At 38.0% G+C, this 22686-nt stretch overlaps 1 protein-coding gene across 1 annotated transcript; it reads right to left on the minus strand.

The window, feature by feature from the left end:
- Positions 1-613: 613 nt before the first annotated feature.
- Positions 614-22203, minus strand: BMP2 (bone morphogenetic protein 2). Its single transcript, XM_073672253.1, has 3 exons — positions 21670-22203; positions 20128-20486; positions 614-6616 (listed from the first exon to the last, which is right to left on the minus strand). The coding sequence occupies exons 2-3, from the start codon at positions 20477-20479 to the stop codon at positions 5772-5774; spliced, it is 1197 nt and encodes a 398-aa protein (XP_073528354.1). The 5' UTR covers positions 20480-20486; positions 21670-22203; the 3' UTR covers positions 614-5771.
- Between the last annotated feature and the right edge of the window lie 483 nt (positions 22204-22686).

Consider the following 22686-nt stretch of genomic DNA (forward strand, 5'->3'; position numbering starts at 1 on the left):
TTCTATGGTACCTGGGTCTGGAGGAGAGTTTATTATACGGATATTATGCGATTCAATGCAAGTCAATGGCGGCAATTACACTGCGTGTCCGCAAAATTATTGGACACACTGCATATTTTTCCGCAATGATAATCCGTAGCGGAAGTTTCCGCAACATGTGCACAGCACATGCAGATTATCATTGGGGACCATGGGGCACGTATTACCAAGCGTTTTTTAAGCGTTTTCGCTGCAGAAATTCCGCAGCAAAAATGCTTGAAAAACGCATAGTGGGCATGCAGCCTTATAACTCATTTCAGATCTGCCTTCACAGTTATACTGCTTAGTAATGGTGTATGATGATCTTAATTTTCAGCATGTGTTACATGAAAACAGGAGAACATAAATTCTACTTGTGTCTGTGTGTGGGAGACATCATAGCAGTAAATCTCCATTCAATAGTGATGAGAGCCTGCATAGTGCTAAAAGAGTGAAAAATTCAGGATACAATTCATATAAGGGCCAGAAAGAATGTTATTCCCAATGCAGATAAACAGGACTGCTTATTCTGAAGTCACCTGAAATGACAGGTACATAAGTGATCCATAGTGAAAGGAAAAAACTAAAGACTTAGTTTACTTAAGAACTGAAGTCAGAACTCCATCATTTATTTATCAAATTTGATTGACACTTCAAGAACTTTTTCGTGAGACAATTCCAGGATTTAAACTGGCAAAAACAATGTACAAAATACCAAAAACAAGACTGGTGTCTGGAGCGTAGTGAGAAATCTAGATTCAAAAGAACCTTTATGTAGTAAAATGAAGTTTACTAAACTATATTACTTATCTGGCCTTGGAATGGAAGAAAGTGGATAAGTTAACAGGTTTTCAAGTTTGAACTGATTCTTAATGATTTTCTTTATATAATGAACTCGACCCATTATCTTTAATAAACTATTAGTGAAACTATAACACACAACAGTCAAGAAAATGCCTGATTAACAGTATGACCATCCTCTCCCAATACTTAAAATGTTTTTACTATTTTTGGACAGTGATATTTATTATTACTATATTTGGACAGTGATATTTTCTGTACAGTTTATTTCATCAGTACTTTGTGTTCAGTTCGCAAAATATACTTCCAAAAATACTATGGTGCATAGAACAGACAGTGAAACAGAATAGGTATATGGAAATTGTAGAATTCACAATTATATATATATACACATCCACATGATATAGAAAATGAGGGAAGTAGAGTGTTCTGTTCACAAATACTTATCAGTTGGGTTTAGGAAGAATAAATCAGAAACCATCTGGACATTATTTGAAGATAAAGTCCTAATTCTACATGGTCTACTTCTCAAGGAATACAGATATTTTTTTTTTTTTGAACTGCAGTCAGAGATCATCTAATAGATATCTCGGAACAATAAAATTATTGAATTTGAGAATGATGAATTTTGAATTTGGGATATCTTGGAATAATGGAAATTGATGATATTTTTTTAAAATCATTGAGGTTTTAAAAAAAAATGACTGAGAATGAAATCTCATAATACAATTACTAAGTAATTTAAGTGGTTTACCATGGAATCCATTCAAAGTACACTATCCATTAAACGCACTTTATTGAAACAAGTGTACTGAAAACAACCCATGTCAAGTATGTTGCACTTTTGTTTTTCTTGAGAGTCAGAAGTTTTTCAAAAGGAGTTAGTCTTCAAAGCAGTATCACTAAATATGATTTTTTTTTTTTTTTTTTTTTTACAGAGAGACACTTCCACAATTTTTATTATTCTCTAAAACTTGTCTGAAAGTATATGTAATGTTTTGTAAGTGTGTTAATAGACTTCCTGATCGCCATCTTCCCAGGATAACAGCACCGCTTAAGTCCTCTTCACACTCATGTGACCAAAACTCTAACTCACCATATCACACGGGAGTTTATGTATGAGCCGAAAGTTGCTTCTACAATATAAGTCTATGGAGCCTCTTTCTGTAAAAGCAACTTTCGGCTCACACCCCCATGTGATGTGGCAAGTTGGAATTTTAGTCAAGTGAGGAAGAACAGGACCAGAGCAGCATTGGAAACCAGAGAAGATGGCAATCAGTAAATATATTTTCCTTCTTCCTCTTCCAAAAGTCATAACTTTTTTTTCTGGTACTAATTGTGCTTTTGAATGACCCCATCAATTTTATCAAACGACTTACTGGAAAAAAAAAAATCCAAGTGAGAAAAAAAAAATACTACAATTCCACAATTGTTCTTTGGGTTTTGTTTGTTTCATTAATTCTTCATATGTTGCCTTCAGTCAACAGTAAACATGACCTGGAAATAGGATTGTGCAGGTCAGTAGGATTACGACGATACCAAACTTGCAAATATTTTTTTTTATTTAGGTGATGAAGGAAAAAAAATCAAGAATTCATAAAATAAATAAATAATTGCTTGAATCTCTATTTTCCAAATCCACTAACATTTTTGATTTTTGGGTTGATGGAGCTGTGTGAAAGCTTGTTTTTTTTTTGCATGGTGACCTGATATTTCTATTAATACTATTTTGGAATATATACGATGCCTCATCACTTATATTATTTTCTGTGGAGTTGTGGCAACCGAAAACCCACAATTCTGAGTTTTTTGTTTCTTTTTACAGTTTCTGCAGAAAGGGTTTATTTTTTAATTTATATACAGTCGCATACTACATTTCTAATTGGAGGTATTTGCTAATATTATTACACCTACTACATATTGGGATAGGATCTTGGAGATGGGAATACCCCTTTAAATCGCTTCTACTATACACAGTAAAACTACAGTATTCCTGTTTATAGTAAAAATCCCCGGCTATGATGCCAAAGCTTGGGGGGGCACAGAGGAGATCACAACAGGTAAGGTACGTTTTTTCAGCCCCCAGCTGTCATAGCAATTCATCAGCTCACTGCGACCACATTGCAGGTAAGGAGATTGCCGCCCGAACTACCATCTTAGTCAGATCGCAGCACTTAAAAGCCACTGTCAGCTATTGACAGCAACATGTAAAAGCTTAACAGCAGCAATTGTCGAATGCTCTGATTGCTGCTGCTGGAGCAGATGCCAGCTATACAATACAGACAGCATCTGCCTTATGTACAATCATGGCCAAAAGTATTGAGAATGAGACAAATAGTAATTTTTCCAAAGTTTACTGCTTCATTTTTTGTAATGGCAATTTGCATATACTCCTGAATGTCAAAGAGTGATCAGCTTAACAGCAATTACTGTACTTGCAAAGCCAATATTTGCCCAGAAAATGAACTTTAACCCCCAAAACACATTTCAACATCATTGCCGTCCTGCCTTAAAAGGAGCAGCTAACATCGTTTTAGTGATTGATCCATTAACACAGGTGTGGGTGTTGATGAGGACAGGGCTGGCGATCAATCAGTCATGATTAAGTAAGAATGACATCACTGGACACTTTAAAAGGAGGCTGGTTCTTGGTATCATTGTTTCTCTTCAGTTAACCATGGTTATCTCTAAAGAAACACGTGCAGCCATCATTGCACTGCACAAAAATGGCCTAACAGGGAAGAGTATCGCAGCTACAAAGATTGCACCTCAGTCAACAATCTATCGCATCATCAAGAACTTCAAGGAGAGAGCTTCCATCGTTGTCAAAAAGGCTCCAGGGCGCCCAAGAAAGACCAGCAAGCGCCAGGACCGTATCTTAAAACTGTTTCAGCTGCGGGATCGGACTACCATCAGTGCCGAGCTTGCTCAGGAATGGCAGCAGGCTGGTGTGAGTGTTTCTGCATGCACTGTGAGGTGGAGACTCTTTGAGCAAAGGCTGGTTTCAAGGAGGGCAGCAAAGAAGCCACTTCTCTCCAGAAAAAACATCAGGGACCGACTGATATTCTGCAAAAGGTACAGGGAGTGGACTGCTGAGGACTGGGGCAAAGTCATTTTCTCTGATGAATCCCCTTTTCGATTGTTTGGGACATCTGGAAAACAGCTTATTCGGAGAAGAAGTGGTGAGCGCTACCACCAGTCTTGTCTCATGCCAACTGTAAAGCATCCTGAAACCATTCATGTGTGAGGTTGCTTCTCAGCCAAGGGAATCAGCTCACTCACAGTCTTGCCTAAAAACACAGCCATGAATAAAGAATAGTACCAGAATGTCCTTCAAGAGCAACTTCTCCCAACCGTCCAAGAGCAGTTTAGCGCCCAACAATGCCTTTTCCAGCATGATGGAGCACCTTGCCATAAAGCAAAGGTGATAACTAAATGGCTCATGGAACAAAACATAGAGATTTTGGGTCCATGGCCTGGAAACTCCCCAGATCTTAATCCCATTGAGAACTTGTGGTCAATCATCAAGAGACGGGTGGACAAACAAAAACCAACAAATTCTGGCAAAATGCAAGCATTGATTATGCAAGAATGGACTGCTATCAGTCAGGATTTGGTCCAAAAGTTGATTGAGAGCATGCCAGGGAGAATTACAGAGGTCGTGAAGAAGAAGGGGCAACACTGCAAATATTGACTTGCTGCATTAACTCATTCTAACTGTCAATATAACCTATTGGTACTCATAATATGATTGCAATTATATTTCTGTATGTGATATAAACATCAGACAAACACTAATAAAAACCAGAGGCCAGCAGATCATGTGAAAATATCATTTTGGTGTCATTCTCAAAACTTTTGGCCATGACTGTAGAGTGGACTCTGCTTCTCAGCCCGCTCCAAAGCCACCGACACGCTCCATGACAGATATATTCGTCAGTTGGCGTTAAGAGGTTAACACACTTACACAACATAAAAACATTATTATTTTTTAGACAGGTTTAGAGAATAAAATATTTCATGGGAGTGCTTCTTTAAAATTGAATATTGCACTATAAATGCAATTTCGCATAGAACCCACATAAAGATTGTACATAGCAGCTCTTAACAAAAAGAACCAGTAGAATATGGGAAAGGAAAATTCTTTTACTTAGGAAAAAAGTAAGGGAATAACATTAAATAAATAATATAAAGTCTTAATTTGGAAAAATATTCATCCTAACAGAGAATATCCTGTACCAATAGGTCGCAATCTATAGTACATGGGTTAAACAATTGGATGGACCACAACCTTATTTGCATTTTACTTAATACTTTTATTGTTCAAGACCATCCTACTGAATGAAAATGAGTTGAAAAAAAGCAGTTTTTAGGATATTTTTTTCTTAAGATTTGAGTTTTCAAAATCAACACTGCAGAATGCCTGAGAATTGCACAATACTATTATCCGTCCTGGTAATTCTTCAGATTAACCTCTTTCTTGTGGGTTTAAGCTAATGACTTTAACAGTAGCATATAAGTAAAATAACTTTGCTTATCCTTTACCTCCCATGTATACATTTCAACTTAAATACAACAAATCATTTTTCTTTTTTTTAAACGTATGTACAAACCCTATATTTCTTTTGATTACATATAAATACAAAAAAAAACAGCTATTTTTTGTTTTTCTAAAAAGTGGTTATAATGAAAAAATAAATACAAAATAAGAATCTGACCATTATACTTCATGTGCTGGGTAGAAAACCCGTATAAAATGTACAACTTAAAAAAAAAAAAAAAGAATAATTCTCTGATTAAACTATTTGCTTCGCAACTTTCTTGTACACATAAATATATTTTCAAAATAACAGTTTTTAGCATCTCTTGACATAAATAAAGTCTCTATTGGGAAATTTTTAAAGTGTCAACTTTTTATGTGTTTGTGTTATTTTGCAAGTTATACTCATTACTTAACGGCACCCACACCCTTCCACAACCATGTCTTGATAATTTTTCAAAACTACTTTTTCATTTTCATCAAGGTAGAGCATAGAGATGGCGCTTAGTTCTGTGGGGACACAACAAGCTTTTGGGATGTTCGAATTAACAGAGTTCACCAATGTTTGTACGATAGCATGATTTGTAGAGTTAAAATGATCTGCCAAGGGAAATGGGCATTCTCCGTGGCAGTAGAAGGCATGGTACCCAGGTGGCGCAACAATCCAATCATTCCAGCCAACATCACTGAAGTCCACATATAATGGATGTCTTCTACAACTTGATTTGAGCCGTTTCCTTTGCCTGTGCCTTGCTTGCCGTTTTTCTCGCTTATGTAAGGGGTGTCCTTTGCCATCGTGGCCATAAGTTACTAAAAGTGGCCTTATCTGGGACCAACGCTTTTTATCTGGCAATAAAGATCTGCTTATCCTCACATGTCTCTTCGTGACATTTTTCTCATAGTCTAACTGAGTCACTTCAACAACAAACCCATGGTTAGGCTGTCTGTGTGCAATCCACCTTATAATAGCTGGTGTGACATCAAAACTTTCCCACCTGCTCACATTATGATGTATCAGTCTAGTGTCCAATAGTCTTGTAACTGGTCCCCTAGAGGCAGCAGCGGCTGGTTTGATAATGTCATAAATATTAATACGAAGGGCTTTACTGCCTTCATTTTCAAAGGACTCTTGAACTTCTTCTCGAAAAATTCGAAGTTCAGCAGATGTAATTAGCTCTTCATTAGGAACTGAAGTCAAATTAAAGAAGAAACGCTGAACAGTTTTTTCATTAGCTTCTGGAAGATCTTCTAGAGAATCTAAAATGGATAAAAAGAAAAACAAAGAGAAAAATTACTCTACGAAAGGACAAGGACTTTGCACAATAAATGGAATCGGTATCTCATCACAGATTATATATTTGCAGTGAAATCAAGTTTCAGCCTGTGATATAGTCCAGAGTCGCATTCACAAGCTTTCTGGTTGTCATTGAAAACGGTCTACCAGATTGTTATCAGACACATGATCTAAAAGATGTTCTGATTTTTTTTCTTCGTTCGATATGGAGTGTGTAAGGTCATGATGGCACTACCTAGAATACAATGCACCAAAGCAAGCTCTGGTACCTAAGCTAGGACTACACAGAGACTTTGGCCGCAACATCTGTTGCGCATCCAAGATTCACTCATTAACACTATTATATTGCATTGTGACCTTGAGGATACACTGCAACCTTTACACGCCCGGTGGTCTTTCGTTCAAATCCCACCAATGACAACATCTGCAAGGAGTTTGTATGTTCTCCCCGTGTTTCATCTGGGTTCTCCAGTTTCCTCCCACACTCCAAAGATAAACTGATAGGGAATCTAGATGGTGAGCCCCAATGGGGACAGTGCTGATATTGTCTGTTTTGCGACATGCTTGTTGGGAAAAATTACTTGTTCATCTTGATCCCAATGTGACCCCATTCACTGTATGTCACTGCAATGTAGAAGTGGCACTAAGCAAACCTTGGTTGCACAACGGGCGTTTCAGACAAAGTTGCTGTATAGCCCTAGCCTAAGCTATATAGAGATTTCTACAGATTTTTATGGGCAACTCTGGAGTATATTATAGCATGTAACTTAGGATCTATAAAAAGGCGAGCAATGAAAGAAGATACTTAAATGTGGGAAAAAGGAAAGTTAAACCCACATAATGAGTTTAAGTTTCAAAAACTTATTTGCATCTCAAAATGATTGCATATCACTAGTATAGACCATCACTTCGTGATCAGCGGAAGTTCAACTGCAAGGACCCCTAGCACTACTGATAAGAAACTTCAGCACTGGTTTAGAACTTTACCCCCTTCACAGTTTTGCCTTCTAAAGTGGCGCCATAACCAACTCATTGTTCACAGAACTGCAACATAGTCATGCTAGTGGAGTTTTGCTGCAATTTGTTGCACAGTCTTTGTCTGAAAGTGGAACTGTGCCGATTGGATCTCCACTGATTCTGAAGTCATAGTTTCATTTATCAACATGTGATCACTATATATACAAAAAAAATTAAAATAGGTATACATTATCAATATCTAAAGTTTCTTGATTCAATATTGGGGCAAAACCTAAAATCTTCTTGAGCAGAGTGTGTTAATAACAATGACACGTCTTAAATACAATCCCTGATAAGGAAGACTTCTGGTTAAACACAAGATATCCTCCTCCTAAACTTGAGATAATAATCTATGGCTGAAAGATAATCTGTAGATATTCTAGCTCTTGACTCATACACCATTTATCTAACATGTAATAGCACCTTGCTCCTTTCTGTTCAAACCCAAAACACGATTACATTTTTGACTATATGTTCCACCAAAAAAAAGCAGTTGGAACAAAACTTTTTTTTTCCGGCAATTGACATAATGACTAGTCTACAAGTCCACTATACTCATGGGAGAGGAGAAAGTGTTCTTCGCATGTTCTGAAGCCCCTCTCCTTATTGAATGACCTTCCATGTACATATGCAGATGCAAGAACGTTGTACTGCATTGGTGAGGGCGGTAGAGTTAGTACTCCTCGCATAAATACATAGGACTCATAACTAGGAGTTTGCCGTATTCTTTTTTCAGGCTCTATTAGCCACAGAACAATACTATTTTTGTCATTTAGACCATTTGTACAGCAGACATCCCAATAATTTGTAGCACAGCATGTATTCATAATGGTGCCACTCATTTTATATTATATATATATATATATATATATATAATTTATTATAGCACCTTAAAAAAATACTGATGTGCATGTAATTCTGGGCAAGTAGTGTAATTTGATGCTTGTGGATGCCATTGCAAAATATCCAGAAAAGACCCCAAATATCAAGTGTTTTTAAAAAGGTCTTTTCATATGGGCCAAAGGGACCATTTAGGACCCCCTTAGGCTACAGGTGCTGAGTTTGAGTGCAACTCCTGTACCCGCTATGCCTCTGACTTTGTGGGGGGGGGGGGGGGGATACTTAAGCATGTTTATGTTATAATATTCTAATAAATATAATTTTTTTAACCTTCCTCCACCAGAGTCAGGAGTATACTTGGCTAAATTGTAAAACTTTCAGATTTTCTAAAAATATTGACTGTCAGTTAGGGCTTGCATGTGTGTCTTAAAGAGAACTTGTCACCAGGGAAAGTAGCCAGTTTTGGCTCTTATTTTATTCACGTTGCTCTCCAGAGTTGTCTTTTTTTAAAATCCACCATACAGTCCCAGAGATATAAGCCTTTTTATTTTGTGCTAATTTTCATCGTCTCTAACAAAGAGGCGTGGCTCAAGGGTAATACTACAGAGCAGCCTAAAGACCCGCCCCCAGAGAACCCTGTGAGCCACGCCTCTTTGGTAAAGATCATAAAAATTAGCACTAGACAAAAAGACCCATATCTCTGGAACAGTGTAGCTGATTTTAAACAGGAAAAAAAGCAGAATACCCAGAGAAGCAGCAGGAATAAATTAGGTGCAAAAATGGACACTTTTGACCTGGTGACAGGTCAACAATAAATACAAGATTGGATTTGACACTTCATTCAATTTAAAAATATTTTTAAAGTAGTAGACACATGTAGTGAGAATACGCACAAAAATTGTGATTGGAGGTAATAATTTTATATTTTAGGTGTCAATTAAGCCACTTTAGTAGTCAACTTGACCTCTGCAGTGGTCACGCAATAGAGGTTTTCTGTTGATAGCAACTCAAGAATGCAGGCGCCAGAAGCAAATTTTTTAGGTACACCGGCTACTTGGCTTCTATGATATGGCCAGCCATGAAATACACACAAAAAATATAACATGCATACTAAACAGCTATACTTTACTTACAACACAAATAAAACATTGAGTTCATAATTCATTTTAACCATCTGAAAAAAAAAAAATGTTCTCATAAAATACATGTTAGTTTATATATGCATTCAAAAGTCTCCCAGAATGCTTTATCAAAGCAAAGATTATTAGCCTATAAATGTATATCTTGGCTCTAGGTAAAAAGACGATTAAACACAAACTTTTAAAGTCCGGGCTCTGTAAACCTAAACCTCCAAAGCAGAGCTAGCTGGAAAGAATTCATACCTAGAAATGCACAAACCCCATGAGAGCCCTACGTTTATCAATAATCTCACCCCGAATTAGGACTAACCCATTTACTGGAACAATTACTACCTTGGGACAACGCAAGTGAGACAAGGACAAGATTATAAGCTGCAGTCCAAACTTCTTTATTGTATCTGAAATATACCATTTCATTTTAGGATCGGTACTTACCAAAACCTAATAAAATAAGCAGCATAAACAAATCAATCTTAAAATTGCTTACAAGAATAAATATTAATAAAAAGAACATCATCAAGGATTTGATAGAACTGTATAATTAAGAAATGCTAATCTTTGGTTTACAGTCTAGAAAAACAACTAAGTTTACAGGGTAAAAAAAAAAAAAAAAAAAAAGTACAAAAACAGAAAACTTTTTATTGCCAAAGTGAAAATATACGCAGTGTTACAAAGCCGCCAGCCAACAACCAGGGAAGGGAGCTGTACATAGCAGATTTCCTCAACGTGAAGAGAAACAGCAATCCAAACACCCTTAGGAAGCTGAGGAATTAGTGGTACATGTGGTAACAGACTTTAAAAGACATCCTGTGGTTTACATAAGAAAAACCTGCAGCAGTATTACTTCTTCTGCTCATCCATTCATTTATGTGTTCTCCAGACTCACTGGATGACCACTTTCATGGGTCGAAATACATAAAAGTATGAGTAATGCTCTCAGTTCCAAACAATATTCTAATGTAGACTTAAGCCAAGAGGAATTCCTAATACTCATTCTTTTATAATACATGAACTCTCCTGGCAATGTGCTGAATAGGTTTAAAAGGAATCTGTCACCAGGTGTTTGCTAGCAGAGCAGTATAATGTAGGAAAAGAGACCTGTATTCCAGCGATGTATCACTTAGTTTACTCGGTATAGCAGTTATGATTCAATCAAGAGTTATGAGATGTAGCAGAGCTCAGAAAGCTAACCTGCCCACACCACAGCTTTCTATGTACATTGTATGTTGACAGGGAGCTGCTAATCAGTGCTGGGGGCTTGGTTGGACTAGGTCTCATGTGGGCACCAGTCCAGGCAGTACTAATTTCTTGTTGATAAAACACTCAATGTATTGAAACAAACGCACACAGCCTAATAAGTGACATCACTGAAATCAGAGTCTCTGCCTCTACCTTATGCTGCCCACAAATTACATAGCAAAAACCCACTAAGAGATTCCCTTTAAAAGGGATATTGCCATACTATATAGGGACAGTATATCACTAGGACGCCCAGAACTCTGAGAACGATAGGAACACTGCTAGTTTACTGCTGCATCCCCTTAACAGTTTTCACTTTACAGCAGCACTGCAATGAGTGATCAGGGAATGGCTGTACAAGGAAAAACAGTCAGGAGGACGCCGAGCTAATCCAACACTGCAGCCCCTTTATTCTCTAGATAGGAGGATGGACCCCAACAATTATAAAGTGATAGCATTTCCACCACTTTGCAACATGAGAAAACCCCTTTAACAATTTTATTTGATTGTAAAGTAATATTTATTGAACAATACTGTGACACGTGATTTATTCATTTCTAGCGAATGCTACTCTTTATAGTTAAAAAAAAAAAAAAAAGTGTCGTTTCAGCTCACAACTACTGTTTAGTGGTGAGCTGAATCGTTAAAGGGTCAATATTGACTTTTAGGATTGCTACTTCCTATAGGTGGCGCTAGAGCTCTAGTCCTCTTCCTTTCTGAAGAGACAATTTGGGTAGAAAAAAAAAAAACCCTTAATCATAGCTGATGAGTAAGGGTTTTTCTACCCAAAATGCGTACGCATTATGGGCTTCTAATAGGTGCACATTCTGCCAATTTTTTTTATCCTATATAATCAAAAGCCAAGTTTTAACTACCGTACTTTCCATTTATGCTGGAGAACATCCCCTTTTGGACCATTGAGAGCTATTTAACCTGGAAGCCAGACCAGTGCATACTCCGTGCACCACACCAGACCACAGACAGTCTATCCCGGAAGCTGGAGACCATCCCCTTTTATTCCAATGGAGTACTTTTTAAAGTGCAATTCTGCAGTTAATATTATAATAAAAAGAAATATACTTAGTTTTTGTACCTTTACAGACTGATTGATGCCAATCAAGCAACCAATAGTCTGTATGGAGGCGAGTAAGGAGCAGCCTCAACTCAAATAGAGGATTCCCCTTCTGGATATCAGCTACTCTCAGATTTTTAACGTCCTGAAGAAGGTCAGGTGAATTACAGATCTATTTATCACAGCATCATACAAACCCTTTTTTACATTATGGTTTGGGAATTAAAGGCAAAGGTTGTATTGAAAGATATATTTTGCTATGACCCTTATACTTGAAAACAAACCTTTTTGGAGATGTTCAGCTAAATCCAAAAGAGGAGGATTTTAATATAATCATACATACACTGGAAATGCAGAAGGGAGCCAAGCACACGGAGACAGTATGACGGCACACAATCCCTATGGCATCATACTGCGCAAATCTCTCAGATGCTTCTGTACAGCACCATATTACACAGATATTCTCTCCTAACTAAAGAAGACCATTTTTATAAAGGAGCAAATGATGGAGCATGCCATATGCCTTTATATGGAAACGGAAGCCTACAGGGGTACAATACGGATTCCATGTGATCGAGACCACAGGCAGCATAGGATGCTCATGTGCAGTTCAGAAAGTACCTGAAACACCAGTAGTTCAGTAAAGTGTACTAGAGGAGAAAACTGGAGGTGTAAAGGGAACCTGTCGGCACACTTTACATATAGAATTAGTGGTATGGCTGGATAAATGCTTGTAATCCAATAAAGAAATGCTACCTCTTTTTAAGAGATCCAATGTGCCAATCATAAGAAATAGTGTAGAAGCCCTATACAAATCAGGCCGGAAGTGCACTGGAGGCATCACTGGAAAGAAGCAGTGCATTGACACACCTTCTGTGCACTGCCAGCCTGATTTGCATAGCACTTCTATGCTAGATTTCTCATAAAATTACATTCCATCTTAAATTTCACTCCAAAGAGCTGTCCACTAGTTACTTCCCTTATGTTTAACTTGCTGTCACTGCCTGTTGTAAAGTATAATCAGTTTCTAGCAGCAAGGACAACAAAAAAAGATTACAAATATAGGGCTTGCAGGTATAACAGAAAGGTGGGAAGATAAACCAAAGGGCAATAGCAGGGGCAGTGCATGCTAGAAAATCAAGAAAAGGAAATTCCAGTCTCTATAGTGCTGGCAGAATGCTGATAAATAGGAACTGCCCCCTCAAAAAGAATGGAAGGCATGTTACAAAGCATGAGAATCAGGCTAGCATGTTTCATTTGTTGTTATGAGGGTTGGAGGCAGCAAGATGAAGCTTTTTCTCTGGCTTTAGGTGAAAAGACAGGCACACTGGCTAAAAAAAGTTTACCAAAATAGTAGATTAGACATTTAAACCCATTCTGTGTCATCATTGTACCCAGCCATTATTCTGTAGTACATGAAAAAAAAAATATATAAAATTGCATAGCTTCAACTTGTCCATACGATACGATCACACGTTGTCTGAGTGTTGATGCCATCTGCTGTCATACTTCTTCAGCTTGTTCAATTGAAAAGAATCAAAGTGCCAGGAAACTCTTTCACATTCTCTTGAAGATAAAGAAGACAGTCATTAAGAATGGTGCTTCGTACCTCAGTCTTAATGAGTCATTCAGGAATAAGAAGAACCTAGTTCATTAAGGAGGTGCACAACATTTAGTGAATTCGGCACATCTTCTCAGTGGCATGCACCTTAACCCCAAATTGTACTCCAGACAGACTAGAGTCAAATACGTGGCCCTAGGGCCGCATGCGAACCCTGAGACATTCGCGTCCAGAGAACTGGGGGCTGCCAACGTCAGCACTACTTTTCAACTGAATGTGTTTCTTCAGACATTACTACAAGACTGGGAACTTTATTACAGGACAGGGGACATTATAACAGAATTGGAGACATTATTACATTACAGGATGGGGGCCAGAATTACTATATGGGGCTAATTGTTTTTCCTTATTTTTGACCACCAAACAAAAAAAAACCCTGAAAAATAATGGAATAATATCTGGCCACTAAAAATGGTGTTTATGTAAAAGTTTAACTAAAAAAGAAAACCTGTACCATAACCCATATGATAAACACCATTAAAAGGAATAAAAATCTTGCCAAAAATAATGATCAAAAAGTCATACAGAAAAATAATAGTATCATTGAAAACGTAATCTTCTCTCGCAAAGAATGTAGCCCTTCATATTCAATTTTTTTCTATGTGCGTCCCATTTACCCGGCTGAGTTTGAGACCCCTAGACTAACATTTCTGGAATAAGAAACGGCATCACTTTCCATGAATTTAATGGGTGGGAGTTGCCACGCCACATCCTGACTGCTCCCCTGTTTCGTCCACTTTGTGGAATATTGCGAAGATGCTAAAAGTTGCAAAATATTTGCCCAACTCTGCTGTACACACTTTGATGTATCTGCCCCTAAGTTTTTATTATTAATATTTGTACTAGGAGTATGCAACCAAGTTACCTGGGTTAGAACTGTAATTGAAATGCTAGTAATGACAAAAAGCACACTAAACAAAACACGTTACAGTGATGAGCCTTTGTGAAAACCCCACCATATGTAGACCACTATTGGCAATACGTAACCCTTGCCAATTTCCAAAGATTCAAAAGTGCATTACCTGGCTGCAGTTTATTTAAACAAAACCGTTAACTTTAAAGAAGGGAAGAGTGCAAAGTAGCTGTTAAAACGACTGTACAAGATTGGAAAATAGGGTTAGGGTCTAGCTAGTCTTTGGGCATTGTCACATGTTACAGTTAACCAGTCAGTCCATGAACTAAAGTAACACATTACTTTTTTTGCTCATCACAAACAAATCTAAGTTTCAGCTGTGGTAAGCTTCAAGGGAACAACAATTTTTCAGCAATATTGATGCCAAGACAAGAAAAGAAGCAAATATTTTTGGATTATTTGGGCGTAAAGCCAAGCTCATAATTTAGAAATTATTTAATCGTTTTTTCTAGTGACATGTCAGCTTAGACTGAAAAGGTTTTTGATATGTGGCTTTTTCTTGGGGGGCATGCCCTGCCATTGGATGGGATTATTTTCTGACTACTCCCAGCTTCTTGTCTTCACTATAAGACCTTAATAGAAGGACGGTAAAGAAGGGGGAACATCAAATATCATTTGTCGTTCCAGTTTTCTTACCGGTATCCCATGAAGTCCAAACCAATGTCCATAACTATTTAAGGCCTCAAAACTGAAATCCCCACAAATCACACCTTAAACTTCAGACCTCAAACCATATTCTAGATCACGATAAAAACTATGTAACATATACCACATGCAAGACTCAATACAAAGCCCAAATATTTAAACCATAGTCCATACAATCAGAAAAAATCCTAAGTTAGAAAATTTAGAACCAAGATCAGACTTCTTTTAAATATGCATCGTTCCGGGCTCCTCTTCTACAGGCTAGACTCCATCTTGGTTCTGAGCACCGACACAGAACGTTCTAATGTTGGACATTATTATCAGGACATCATGGTCATGCATGAGGCGGTGCTTGGGGCTGAGGAGCCTGGCCTACAGGGCGGGCCAGAAGCAAGGAGAGGAGAGCAATTAAATATTGTCCTTTAACGATTTATTTGTATTTTCTTAAAAAAATAATAATATTATATAACCAAAGGGAAAAATGAGCCAAATCTGGTGCAAAATACATGGAAAGCATGTCTATGGAAACAGAGTTTGACTCTCTGTCATTTTTCAAAGGACCTTTTGAAAATTAAGACTTGATTGGCTGCAATGAGCAACTACTCAACTTTTCCTTTACGCCAGTGTTGATACATTGTCTATAAACCTTCTTCTCAGTGTACAGACAGCATAAAGCTTCACAATTGTTTTTCTGTCCCACTATTTTTTATACTGGAGATACATTTTAAGTGCAATGTTCTCATGATTCATATTAGTAAGAAAGAAGAGTATTACATTACAAACTAAACCACTGACCACTGTGGTGCATGTACTGTAAAGGTAGTCACCCAGAAGGGACATGCAAACAAGCGTAGCTCAACGGATGGTATGAGTTTTTTTTGTTCCATAGAATAAACGTTTTGGTATATAAGAAAAGACACATAACTGTACTGGCTCGTGGTAATGCTTTAATTTAAAAAAAAAAAAAAAATGTTGATTCTTCCTGAATGAGGAAAAATGCTTTCAGATCAATCCCCTAATATTGTGATCCAAGAAAATCACTTTTTGAAATAATAGAACAGAGATCCTATTCCTTGCCATTGCAATGAGCAGGTCACTGCATTTATTTTCTCTACTAAAAAACCCAAAAAAACTAAGAATTCTATTTGTGGTACTACCCTCATACGTGATACTGGACATATGGTTTGTAGTAGGCGGAGGGGCATATTGTTTGGCGGTTGCAGTTTTTTATGCGATAATGCTGTGGTTCACATATTCACAACTTTAACTCGTGTCACATATAGAAATTACTCTGCAAATACAACATTTAAAAGGGGCTCCTTTGTTTGTTATTTTTCCATATCAATATGAAATAAATGAATTAAAAGTCAGATGTACTTACTCCTTGCAACACTAGCGCTGGCTCTCTACTGCAGCCGCCCCAGGTCTTTGTTAGTATGGCTGCAGTTGGTGATGTCACATCGGCATCATGTGTCCACAGCAGCAATTCACCGGGCTCAGCCGTGATGCCAAAGTAGATGGTGCCAGACCAATATCCCAGTGATTGGCTGAAACAGTCACGTGATGTCGCTATGACATCACCGCTGCAGCCATACTGACAAAGAACAGGGGCAGCAGAAAACCAGAGCTGGAGTGGCGTAGGAATAAGTACATCTGTTATTTTTACACACAGGAAGCTTAGATTAAATAGAAAAGCAGAAACAAACCAAAAAAAAAAAAAAAAAAAAAAGGATAACCCCTTTAACTAGGAGGCTCTACAAATAAAAACAATTTAGATTGTTATTATATAATTTAAGAATTAGTTTAAGGTTCTAGAGATTGTGTAGAGCTGAACGCTCCCATCCGGCACATTGCATACACTATGTGTAGTATAAACATCTGATCTACAGCCAGCAGCTCACCGAGGATCATGACTTAAGCCAATGATTGCCATACTCTATACAAGACCTTTAAGCAGGAAAATAAATATACAATTTTGGAGCGCTGTCAAGATTTACACAGTATATCCGTTGATATTGTTGCGCCTGCTGATTACAGACCCCGCATATGTTCATCAATAACCCTCTGTTCACATGGGGCCTTCAGAAGGGATTTCACATATTTACCTTTTACACCAAGGAAGTAAATGCCCCCCTTTTAAATAATAATAAAAAAAAAAGGATAAAAATAAACAAAGTCCTGAAACATTGCAGAGAAAAACATAGGAACATTTGCATCCAGGCGATCACTCATGGGCTGCAAGATTACAAAAGAGGATTTACACCTAATAAAATGAAGGATTCTCTTGCATCTCTATACAATAATCTGTTTTCAGGGATGCACAAGAGCCAAGAAGCCATCTGCTGGAAGTCTATTATCAGCCTGTTTGGGGAGATTTGTCTTATATCCACAGCCAGACAATCCAAGATTTACCAGAAGACAAAAAGTCATTGTAAAAACAACACAATTACAAGTTCTCCAGATATCTCACGAGGATTAGATAAGGATTAGAAATTTTACAAACAACCTCAGATCAACTGTAAATTGGAGGATTTGGGTCGTATTGAGCATTCAAAAATGAAATCTATCTGTGGGAATTTTTCATTTGGACACAGTCGGAGGAACTCACAAGGGGAGAGGGAGTGGAGGAACTTCACAAGACATAAATCAGCAATGAATCGGAGGTTACACTAATCAGTCTTGAAAGGTGCACAGGCTCAACACATGTAAAATTTGTTTAGAAACAATTAAGGATCAGCTTTATAAGAGGCCTATGGTGACAAGCAGCACCATGGTTCTGTCAGGGCACTTAGAATAAATATAGAAGGACCTCAGTGCAAATTCTCTAAATGGCCGAGCTGTCAAGAGGGCATGAAAGCCACATGTTACGCATTAACGATTATCAAGTACCAAGTTCTCCTCATAGTGTTCGTTCCTACACATAGCAACAAAACTTAAGGGTAAAGTTAACAGAGAAATGAAAATGCGAATGAAATGTCATTAATGGTAGAAAATACCCACTGTGGTTTTTGGAAAAGTTTTTTTATTTGAGGGAAAAAAAAAAAACCTTGTATTTTCACTTCTTGCTGAATTCGTCACTGGCTTTGGCATAAAAAAAAAATGCATTTTTAAAAAATAAATAAGTAAGTAAATCACACTTGCAAAACCACCGTAAGATTATATTCATAGGTCATGTTTTTTTTGCAGTGTTTTTCTGAATATTTTACACAACTTATTATGAACAGCGTTTTTACAGTACCAGCATAAACAATGACATTTCTGAAAACGTATGCAAACGCTGCTGTTTTTTCCCCTAGTGTATTTTCAACCCTGCTGCTTTTTTGCCAACACGAAGCACATCATTGCTTTTGTAGCGCTTTTCATCCATTTAAATGACTAGGTGAAAAATGCAAGTAAAACCTATTGTGAAAAATATATGTAAAAATGCACATATTGTACGCTGCTTTTTTCCTGACACCACACAGGTATTTGGTGCAAAAAGCAATGTGTGAGCATACACTAAGGATGTGTTCACATCGAGTTGTTTTTCTGAGTTTTTTTGAGCAGAAACTCTCCAAAAAAAAAAAAACCCCGCAAGTCTTGAATGGAGACTCAGGGTATGTGCACAGTCTTTCTACTCAGTTTCTGTTCCAAAAAAGCAGCAAAAAAAAAACAGTGTGAACACAACCTAAGTGTACATTTGATTGTGAGGCAGCTCTTTCTGCCACGAACCCACTAGTGGATTTGGCTGCAAATATAAATTGCAAAATCTGCATGAACATATTTGCCCCAAATTTGACTCCAGGCATTGACAGGCTAAACAATTAAAATCTGCACGAATTTTCAATTTCCAAGCAGATTATTTTCCTGCAATGTGTGAGATTTGCGGAAACCTATTAAAATAAACTGCGGATTTTGATTGACAGCTCGCTCTTCAGTGCATCTGTGCAAAGCAGGCTGTCAATCAATGTGCCAGGGAGTGATCATAGCCGCAGCTCATAGTATAATGAGCGATAACTGTAATCGCTCCATGCACCACCCTGATCACTGAAAACCGGCATTAGACAAGTTCACTTCCTCCCAGTAGCAGCGCTTTTAAACAGTATTTACCTTAAGATTAACCCCATATCTGCAGGTAAATTGCGTTTTTGCACATGACAGGTTCCCTTTAAAGCCATGGCGCTATTCACATATCAAACAGCCACAAAAATTTTTGAGGCTGTCCCAGACATGCCGAAATCTATGCACACACTGCAGAAACACTGTTCAGATTAATCTGTCAACATATCCTTAAAAGGGTTGTCCAGAATTAGAAAAACATGGTTGCCATCTTTCAGAAACAGCACCACCACTGATCTTAGGTTGTACTTGGTATTTCAGCTCAGTTCTATTAATTTCAGTGGGGCTGAGTTGCAATACCAGAGAGAATCCATGGCCAGAGGTGGCGCTGTGTCTAAATAAAGGCATGCATAGTTCTCATTCTGAGCATCCTCTTTAATAAGACAAGATTCCTCACAAAAGAAGGTTTCATACTGATGCATCAATGGTGTAAACTGTTGGTGTTGCAAAGTTATGGCAGACGTCAAATTTATGATAGGTCATGCTTTTTCTATTTTTTTGGGCTCCTATGAATACGTTTATGTGCAGAATCATGTCACGCCTCACATTTTACAGTTATACGGTGCAGCTACATTGCCCTGTTATAGGCCACGTTCACATGTTCAGTATTTTACCTCAGTATTTGTAAGCCAAAACCAGGAGAGGAACAATCAGAGGAAAGTATAATAGAAAAACGTCACCACTTCTGTATTTATCACCCACTCCTGGTTTTGGCTTACAAATACTGATGTAAAATACTGACAAAATACTGACCAAATACTGAACATGTGAACGTGGCTTTACCAGGATATGGTCACCAGTTCTGGGTAATCCAATATACTTTGCCATAGAAAAATGCAATTCAGTGAAGGTAACAGTTACATTACAATAGTTTTTTTTTTTTTTTTTACCTTCATGATGGAAGCTCCTCACTGTATTTGCTCGACTGGCTGCACGCTCCTTCTGATAATCCATGGGGGGCTTGTCTTGGTTGTCCGCCAGCTGGGCCGAGTGCAGATGGTACAATTCCAGCATGTAGTGAGGGATTACCACATTTTTGCCAGGGGTTGGACGTCTCTTCAAACCGAACATATTAAGTAACCGAAGTTCAAACTGGTTGAGGATGCCCTGTGACTCTTCAGGAGATGTGCGGCCAGACTCTGTGTACTTTCTTCTGCCAACCTCTGGGATAAGGCCAGTGCAACCACTCAACAACACCTGATAAAGCAGCAGAAGGAGCAGAGAACGAATCCCAGCTACCATTGTCGACCTGAATGAGACCAGGAGGTAGAGACAGATATAAGTAACCTATGAGAGGAGATGTAGGTAGTGTACATTGGAACACAATTTACATGTGTAACTACACCAAGAATACTACAGGAAAAGTATATAAAAAAAAAAAATTCTGAAAAAAAAAAAAAAGATTTGGGTGTGAAGACACACTTAAGGCCACGAGCACACGATCAGTATTTTACATCAGTATTTGTAAGCCAAAATCAGAAGCGGAATAATGTGAAAAAAAGTATAATGGAAACACGTCACTTCTACATTTTTCACCCACTCCTGTTTTTGGCTTACAAATACTGATATAGAATACTGACCAAATACTGAACGTGGCCTTATAAAGGATTCATTGATCTCACTATAGATAAGAGGTTGGCGGAATTGGAGAAAACACCAGTCTTCAGGTTATTGCTATCATGTATACATACCAAATTGGCCCAGGTTTAACCTTTTAATATATTACACACCTTGTAGGGTAGCAACTGTGACATTAAAAAGAACAGTGCAACCTAAACCCTTGATTACCCAAGCGTAACACCTAACTGACCACACATTCCAATCAAATACATTAAAACGCAAAATCCTCCAGTTAAATGAGACACAGTCAAGGTGTGATCATTTAGGGTCAGCAGGGAGAAGGTTAATACAAAACACATTGCTCTAGCATTGGGTTCCAATAATAATCCAGAAAACAGCACTGCTCTCCATCCTTTAGGAGGGGTTAACCATTTACGCCATGCTCCATGAGATCAGAGTTGTTAGGCTGACCTGGGAGCAATCTTCACCTGTGCTCACAATCTGTTTACCTTCCGCTGAAGGTGTTGTGTCTGCAAACCTCAGGATAGATCACAAGGATAGACAGTATTACACTCTACAGGTGTTAGACTCCCAGTATAACAGGAGGATCCTCTACTGGGCAAAAGAAGAAACAAAATCAAAGAGAAGGAGGAGGAAGAAAATATGAAATAACTTCAGCAGGAAGAACTTTCTAATCATTTCTGTCTGCATCAGACAAATACAATGGGAAGGAAAAACTATTCATGTTTTGTAAACAACAGAGAAAAAGTAAATATTATTAGATGCAGGGATACATTGTATCCAGTGGCAGGGAGAAGCAGGGGATGACAGAGCAGAGGAGGATCATGGCATGCACAGCTGTGCTGAAGTACCTGTGTGCAGCAGAGTTTATAGCTGGATGAGAGTGTCCACATCACTTGCTGTTACACTGTGTCCTTCCTGGGGCTGCTGGGCAGAAGTCTAGGCTTATCCTGAGCACAGTCCTCCTCTTTTTGAACATACTTTATAAATGTAATTGATTTCCTCCTTCTCTGGGAATTCAACGAATTCTTGTACTTTTCCTTGCAGGCTACAATGGGAGCAGAGACAGTATGCAGCTGTGGATGTGAATGGTGCAATGAAGATGTAAAGTCATCTCAGCATATCCAGGGGCTGCTGTCTGATGACCTCCAATATCTCCTCTATGCCATGTGCAGCAGAAGCCACTCTCCATGTATCCCTCACCGGTGAGCTTGTTCCTTTCTCCACTGGCAACTTGCATTTGTCTTTTAGTTTTTTTTGTTTCTCCTCTGATGTCACAGGAGCTCTGCCAATCACCAGAGAGCTGAAGGTGAAATCAGTGCGAAGAGAGCAGCACTCAGAGTTACACTCAGGCAGCCTGCACTTCATGCACCCCTCCTTCCTCTTCCTAAGTTTTTAGCTGGGTTTTACATCTTTATAGGTGATATGCGCCACCTAGTGGACTACTGTATGAACTGGCCCTTTAATGACAGCTAAATCTAAAATCCTCTCCCCTAGTCACTGGTGCTTTACTGTCATATGATTTATATGATTCAGACGAATAATCAAAGTGCAATTTCAGCTCTTAGCAAACTTATAATTATTTTAGGTGCAATTCCCTGTACAATAGTATTATTGGAAAAACTCAATTTTGTGTTCCATTAATACACGTTTTCTTCCATTTTTCTTCCATTTTACACTTTTGTCTTCCATTAATACACTTTTTTTGTGGATTTTATCTTGTATAAAAATCCATGCATTCTAGGCATCTCAAAAAAACAGCATGTAAAAACTTTTTAGTGTTGTTTCTTGTCTTCTTAGGCTGTGTGCCCACAATTAATTTTTAGTGAGTTTTTGACCCTGCGTATTTTCGCTGTATCAGAAATGCA

The sequence above is a fragment of the Phyllobates terribilis genome, unplaced genomic scaffold (genome assembly GCF_046119375.1).
Source record: "Phyllobates terribilis strain yellow unplaced genomic scaffold, ASM4611937v1 Scaffold_3__8_contigs__length_932513732, whole genome shotgun sequence".
NCBI lineage: Eukaryota > Metazoa > Chordata > Amphibia > Anura > Dendrobatidae > Phyllobates > Phyllobates terribilis.